The 8,381-nt window shown below is 35.0% G+C and overlaps 1 protein-coding gene across 1 annotated transcript; it reads left to right on the forward strand.

The window, feature by feature from the left end:
* The first annotated feature begins 5,221 nt into the window (after positions 1-5,221).
* On the forward strand, positions 5,222-8,146 carry LOC100803658 (ABC transporter G family member 6). The gene has a single exon (XM_003556499.5). The coding sequence runs from the start codon at positions 5,491-5,493 to the stop codon at positions 7,741-7,743; it is 2,253 nt and encodes a 750-aa protein (XP_003556547.1). The 5' UTR covers positions 5,222-5,490; the 3' UTR covers positions 7,744-8,146.
* The last annotated feature ends 235 nt before the right edge of the window (positions 8,147-8,381 follow it).

Here is an 8,381-nt window from a genome sequence, read left to right on the forward strand (position 1 = left end):
AAGAAAACAAATTTTGCAAAAACCAAAAAGGTTACACCCCGGCACCGTTGACCACCTTTTGAACCCTTTATGTTGCTTTGACTTTAGCCGGCAATGTTTTCTGGTGACAGGGGAAAGAAAGTTAGAAATTAAAGTTTTTTTTTTTGTGTGTGAAAAGTAGAAATTTAGCGTTGGTTTCTTTATGTTTTATTTTTTGGAGGGGGTTGAGGTATCAATCGACAATCATATAACATTCATATAATTATTTAGTTGGAAAATTAGTCACGCACACAAAGTAATAATCTAATTGTTAATCGTGCTCCACCCCATTCTGCTTTTTACGACGAAAGGAGAGAAGATAAAAGTACTTTTTTACTCATGATTGAATGCGATGGTAAAAAAAATGGATACAAATCAATAATCAAGCAAATACAACAAGGCTATGTTGTACCAATAATCCATGATGACAAAATATCACAATCAACTGTATGTCGCGAGCCATTTCTTTGATGCTCAACATGGAAATTTGTAAACAGGATAACCCATTCCTTTTTCATTTTTTTCTTTACTAATTCATCTCGATCAAATAATTTCATTTTAAGCCTTCATTCTACATATTTTCATTTATTCCTCTCAATTTCTCACTTATTTCACTCTAATCAAACATACTATAAAAATGTGTTATTAATTTTCTCTTTTTATATATAACGACATAAAATTATATATATATTTCTACAAACCTTTTCTTCCTCCCTTTTCTGTTTGAAATACCATTTTTCCAAAAAATAAAGATTGTGAAGTCTCATTTTTTCCTCCTATATATTGTGGTATGTTGGGAATAAATTTGTATGTCCATGATCCATGTTATTATGTAATCAATTCTAATTTTAATAATAAAGTATTATTTTATTTTCATTGTCATATTTCACTATTTGATTAAATGATCCATTTGATAATGTCCTTGATTAAAATTAAAAACTTGTTATTATAATAAAGATTATGATAATGAGAAACAAATTTGTTCTAATTTTAATCTAAATCGTTTTTTATCATAGAATTATTGTAAATAGGATATCAATAATCCAGATAGATTAATATATATGTGACAATATTTATTGGATAAATATTAATAGATATCATTTATTAATTTACATATATAGATAAGTCACATGTTGATGTGATCATTGAATTGACTCAATTGAAATTTTCTAATGGTTAAGTTTTACCATAAATTGTCAATAGGAAATTCTCAAAAAAAAGATATAATAGCTTTCTTTGACCTGAGATTGTCATAATAATTAATAGGTTATTTGTTGTATTTTGATTCCGGACACCTAATGCTTTAGAGCACTTGTTTAATGGATATTGGACATGATTAAATACCTATAGAATTAATTATTAATCAAGAAGGAATTCATCAACTCTTGGTAATGAGTTTGAACTCTATGAATAAAATTATATCATGGTCAGGAAAATCAAATAAAAGAAGAAATAAGTTTCTTAAGTCATCATGAGTTAACTCAAAAGGGTTTCACAATAATACCATACTCTATAGTTAACCCAGGGTTATAAAGATGGAAGAAATTATTACAGTACTCTTCTAATGATTCTTGAAAGTAAAATGTTACTTCATACTATCCGGACGTTAAAGAGTGTTGCTAGACGCCTACCTTGATTAGTATATTAATTTGATTAATATATTACCGGCTTAGTATTGAACCGGGGTCACACACAAACGAGTATTCTAATCTCTGCTAAAGAAATTATTTTAATATTTGATGATTAATTAAATTAGAGAATTTAATATGATCAAATGATTAATTAATTTAAAAAAAAAAGACGACTAGATACAAGTTTGACTTGGTCAATTATTATTTCAATTTTAATTGTTAAATGGTTAGTAATAAAAGGTAACAAGAAATAATATAGCTTAAAAAAAATACTATCAACAATGATTTTGATTTGATCAAAAGTTTGGTATCCTTAGCGTGCTATAAATAAAGCCTTGAGTTGCACGTTGAAATTATCCCAATATTCTTTCTCTATTTTTATTTTTTCACTCGTCAAAGTTGTTAACAAATAGAGGTCATCGGTGTGGGTACACGTAAAGAGTTCACACTCTAAAGAATTTTTATGCTTAAAGAACTCATCAACAAGTGTATTTTTAAATATGTCATCTGTTTTTAATATAATTTAAATACAAAGTAGATCCTTTTATTCAGTAATGTGTGTTTTTGAACACCCCTCTCATGCTTTTCTACAACACCCTTTTTGTATATCCAAGCTCAGTTATGGTTTCTCCTGGACTACTCGATCCCATTTTGTCCCTTTCTTACAATTTTCTTGAACTTTATTTAGTTTAAATTTAAAATTAATCTTGGAAACTTGAGGAACGGTTCAGCATGATCCATATTAATGTATATGTTCTATTAGAGTAGTTGATCAGCGAAAGCTACATGATTTGCTGGAGAAGCTTTCTGAAAAGCTGTCATTTCGTTAATAGTTTTTCTCATTGTTCTTTTAATTTGTTTTTATTTTTTCCAAGTTAATGGTGCAAAGATTCTGTTGTTTGGCATGGGACAATAACATGCATGGATGGAGAAGGCATTACCATTACTTGATATATAATTGATCAATCACCCTCTCGTTATTTATAATGATGATAATGATTGTCCAGTCCATGCATACATATAAATATTGGTATAAACAAGAGCTAGCAACGCTGTACAATTGCCTTCGTAGCTAGAAACAATAAATAACGATGTGATATTAACCCGATATGGATTCCCAGAAGTCTGTGGCTTCTTATTTGTGAATATTAGACATCATGATTCATGAGACCGATTGAGCAATTATTAATTAATTAAGTAATTAGCCCCGTGCTCTATTGTCTATTCTCATTACTTTTCCATCGATTCTTCTTACTATGTGTTTACATAGGCGCAACGAAAATGATAGTTAATTGCTAATAACCCCATCTTGTCGCGGGATTATACATTACTGAAGCCTCGGTCTTTTGGAAAAGTTTTCTTGGTCTTTATATCTTGTTTTTGAAGTTTGTTTTTCTAAAGATAATGACTCAATCTATTTTCTTTTATTTGAGGAATTCTGTTGAAGTAAAATAAAATTACCGACGAATATAATTAAATGACAAAGCTTATTGTTTTCGAAGTTTAAAAAAAGACAAAAGAGAAAAACTGTAAAAATGGCAAACACGATGTGACAAAATAAAATAAAAGGAATAAAATATACAATAATATAAATATCATTTAATTAAGATCAACCAATAAGTCATGGGTTCCAATGGTAAAGACTTGAATTTCCTTAAATAAATATTAAGTTCGAGTTTTATAAAAAAAAAAAATAAATACTGTCATGTGTTAAAAGAAAATAGATTGTGCAGCAGCTAAAATTTTCTACTTTGGAAAGGAAATTCAAAAAACCGTCTATCTTCCGCTCGAGGTTTCACAGAGAAGTTAGTTGCAAATACATAGTACACATCCTTATTTAAGCAAGGCTTCACGCATTAATTTCGTATAAGATAAGTAAATATTAGAATTGCTGAAATCACTATAATCCAATAAGTAAGAACTCCATTTGAACAAGATATTTCTATCTATATATGAGTTATATTACTATTATATAATAAATTCTTAAAAAATCTATTTCTTTTCATTGTATTACTTATTTTATCTTGTACTTTTGTCCTTATCTCTCTAATGATTATATAAATATTATAATTAATAAGTTGTTGTAAAGAAATTAAAATAAATTAAAGGTCAAATTATCTTTTTCCCTCTAATTCATTTTTGTAATTTCAATTTAATTCTCTATTTTTTTAATTTAATCTCTAATTTTTAAAATCATTTTAATTTAATCCTCTAATTTTTAAAATCGGTTAAATTTAATCCTGCACTCTAAATTATTTTAAGTGGTCTTGTTATTTTAATGTGAGTTTTGTGGTGGTTTAAAATCGTCACTAAATTATTTTAAACAATCACAATATAATTGGTCTAATTTAATTAAAACGACATAATTAAATTGAATCGATTTTAAAAATTAAAAGATCAAATTGCATTGAATTCCAAAAAATTAAAAGATGAAATCAAATATAAAAAATAAATTAAAATATCAATAAACTAGTTTAATCTAAATTAAAATAGCCGATAATGTGAGGCAACAAGAAATGAACTCCGTATGATGTATGAGAGTTTTGGCTTCCTCCATTCGTGGTCATCTAGAATGTCTGTGACCGTGAGGTTTGTTTTCTTGCATTCCACGAAAAAAAATAAGCACACTTCAATTCCTTTAAACATGTTCAGGAAAATAAATCATCCTCATAATTAAAAATAATAGTAGTTTAATTAGCTTTCTTTCACGCAAAGTAAAATTTAGAAACAATTAACTATTTTCGAGGCATCATATTTATGCATTGACATAAATATGTACTTTTTGAAATATAGTAAAATAATTACAGTAATATATATATATATATATATATATATATATATATATATATATCAAATAAAATGTGACACAATCACCAAACGTAATCGAACACATTAAAATAGTAACCTTTTATGATGACATATCCTTAAGTTTAGTACAAAATCTAAAATCAATAAATACAAAAAATGAATAAAAGAAACATAAAAGAAAAAACCACCAAATATAATCGAACACATTAGAATGGTAATGATTATGATATGGTTAAATCTAGTATAAATTTAAAACCAATAAATCCAATTTGTTGTAAATAATATTATATATTAAGATAATGTTTTCAATATCTTCGAGGGTCCGTATTGCATATTCACTTAATGTTAATCAATAGTACTGCTTATATAGCTGGATGAATTTAAAGGTGAAAAACAAACAATTAATTAATTAATGTTTCCAGAGTTTGTAAAGCCACGTACAAAGTGTGGTCTGGAAGGAATAGGTTACTCCTAAACTGTAATTTGGCGAAGAAGAAAAAGGGAGGGACCATAGAACCCTTCAAAACATTGAAGAAACATATATGAATTTAATACAACGGCTAACCATTATTATAAGATATTGATTAAAAAACTTATAGTAAAAATATTTGAATTTGAAGGTGGGATCATGGGTATAGTATTGGACCGAAATAAAACCTATTGCATGAGGAATGCTTACGCCACAGTAGATCAACGCCCCACCTAACTCCCATGAATTTGATTAAAATGAAATGACCTACGCGGCCATGTGTGATGAATGTACCAATAACAAATCCCACATGTTCTCACAGATAAAAGAGATACGTTTTGGCAATTCAATTGATGAATTAGGAGTTGTAGGTCACCTCTCTTGCACCTCATAACAGCTCTAAATCAACACACACAAATATTAGTCAAAACCGTAAATTAAATAACACACTACTCCTACAATCCATAATATATATACACACACAATACAAAAAATATCAACAGAGTCCCCAACCTCAATCAATCCACATTTAAATTATAAGAAACGCCCTTCAAGATACAAACAATGTCATCTCGCATTGTTGCGGAGAATGCTCTATCGCTCACCAATATTGTCACGCCTCCATATTTCGACCTAATGGAACTGGACGATCTCACGCGCCGCCCCTCCGCCGGAGACATGCCCACGCTCGGACAGCTCCTCAAGCACGTCGGAGACGTGCGGAAGGAAGCCTCCGGCGACGGAAGCGAGACGCCCGTTCACCACGCTCTCGACATCCCCGGGATCGAGCCTCGCTCGCTGCCCTTCGTCCTCTCCTTCAGCAACCTCACCTACAGCATCAAGAGTCGCCGCAAGATGAGCCTCTCATCAATCTTTCCCCGTCGTAGCAACCGCCTCGGCGCGGTGGCGGAGGCGCCAACGGTCGGCGAGAGCATGTTCACTCGGACGAAGACGCTGCTGAACGATATCTCCGGGGAGGCGCGGGACGGCGAGATCATGGCGGTCCTCGGCGCCAGTGGTTCAGGAAAGTCAACCCTAATCGACGCGCTGGCGAACAGAATCGCCAAAGGAAGTCTAAAAGGCACGGTAGCGCTGAACGGCGAAGCTTTGGAGTCGCGTCTTCTGAAGGTGATTTCCGCGTACGTGATGCAAGACGACCTTCTCTTCCCTATGCTCACCGTGGAAGAGACTCTGATGTTCGCTGCGGAGTTCCGACTTCCTCGCACGCTATCCAAGTCGAAAAAAAGCGCACGCGTGCAGGCGCTCATAGATCAGCTAGGTCTCCGAAACGCGGCGAAAACAGTCATCGGAGACGAAGGCCACCGCGGAGTCTCCGGCGGAGAGCGGCGGAGAGTGTCGATCGGAACCGACATAATCCACGACCCGATCCTTCTATTCCTGGACGAGCCAACCTCGGGACTTGATTCAACGAGCGCGTACATGGTGGTGAAGGTGCTGCAGAGAATCGCACAGAGCGGAAGCATCGTGATCATGTCGATTCACCAACCGAGTTACAGAATCCTAGGGCTACTCGACCGCATGATCTTCTTATCACGCGGCCAAACAGTGTACAGCGGTTCACCCTCGCAGCTACCGCTATACTTCTCGGAGTTCGGTCATCCGATTCCAGAAACCGATAACAGAACCGAGTTCGCGTTGGACCTGATTCGCGAACTGGAAGGCTCACCAGGGGGAACAAAGAGCTTGGTGGAGTTCAACAAGTCGTGGCAGAGCATGACGAAGCACCACCAGGAAAAGGAAGAGGAAAGAAACGGCTTGTCGTTGAAGGAAGCAATAAGCGCGAGCATCTCGCGAGGGAAACTGGTATCAGGGGCTAGCAACACGAACCCTAACCCGTCGTCGATGGTGCCAACTTTTGCGAACCAGTTTTGGGTGGAGATGGCGACGCTGTCGAAACGGTCGTTTTTGAATTCTCGAAGAATGCCGGAGTTGATTGGGATTAGATTGGGAACGGTGATGGTGACGGGGTTTATACTGGCCACGATGTTTTGGCAACTGGATAACTCACCAAAAGGAGTGCAAGAGAGGCTAGGATTCTTCGCGTTTGCCATGTCAACTACTTTTTACACCACCGCAGACGCGCTTCCAGTGTTTCTCCAAGAACGCTACATCTTCATGAGGGAAACTGCTTACAACGCCTACCGCAGATTGTCGTATTTGGTTTCCCATGCGCTGGTTGCGTTGCCCGCATTAGCATTTCTCTCGCTGGCTTTCGCGGCAGCCACGTTTTGGGCCGTGGGCCTGGACGGTGGAATATCGGGCTTTTTGTTTTATTTTCTGATAATATTCGCTTCGTTTTGGGCCGGGAACTCGTTCGTGACGTTTCTTTCGGGGGTGGTGCCTCACGTGATGCTGGGTTACACCATCGTGGTTGCGATTCTGGCATACTTCTTGCTCTTCAGTGGCTTCTTCATTAACAGGGATAGGATTCCCAGTTACTGGATATGGTTCCACTACTTGTCGTTGGTGAAGTACCCATACGAAGCGGTTCTGCAGAACGAGTTCGATGACCCCGTCAAGTGCTTCGTGAGGGGTGTCCAGATATTCGATAACACTCCGCTTGGCTCGGTGCCGGAGCCTCTGAAGGTGAAGCTTTTGGAGACCATGAGCAGCACGCTGGGAACGAAGATCACCACCTCCACTTGTTTGACCACAGGTGCCGATATATTGCAGCAAAACGGGGTCACCGATTTGACCAAGTGGAACTGCTTCTGGATCACGGTGGCTTGGGGATTCTTCTTTAGGTTCCTCTTCTATTTGTCATTGTTACTGGGCAGCAAGAACAAGAGGAGCTGACCATCATCATCATCATCATCATCATCATGTTGTTGTTAGATTGCCTTGTTGCTATAGCTACCGGGATTGTATTTGTGCTATTTTTTTTTTTTTAATCTATTTGTTCTGTTCTTGCCAACTGCATGCATTGTTGGTATTCTGCTAAAAAAACATTGTAATCTTTTTTACTACTTCCTTAAATATTTGCTTGCTACAAGCATTCAAACACTCGTCAATCCTCAACTGCTTAAAGTAAAGTTCTTATTTAATATTGTTACCAAAAGAGAAAGTTTTCATTTAATATTATTTGATGCATTTAATCATTGCCCCTTCCTACATATCTCTTGGGTTCCAATCAAAAGAGACAAATTCAAGTGTAAGATATATATAGTTTCTATATTCCAACTTAATTTTTTCGCACCATCTTTTAAAATTGGAGACAAACGTAGAATAGAACTAAACTAACGTGATACAAAGAAATAGAGAAATATATATACCATTGGTGAAACATGGCAATATATATCCCAGTTATGGAGTAGAAGTGAAACATTAAAATAGCGCACTAAATTGGTCGTTGAAATTAATAACACAAATGTTACTTTTTAATTCTTAAAATTATGAAATGATGGTTATTTTAATCCAAATACTATAATAATAAA

Source organism: Glycine max, chromosome 20, assembly GCF_000004515.6.
Source record: "Glycine max cultivar Williams 82 chromosome 20, Glycine_max_v4.0, whole genome shotgun sequence".
NCBI lineage: Eukaryota > Viridiplantae > Streptophyta > Magnoliopsida > Fabales > Fabaceae > Glycine > Glycine max.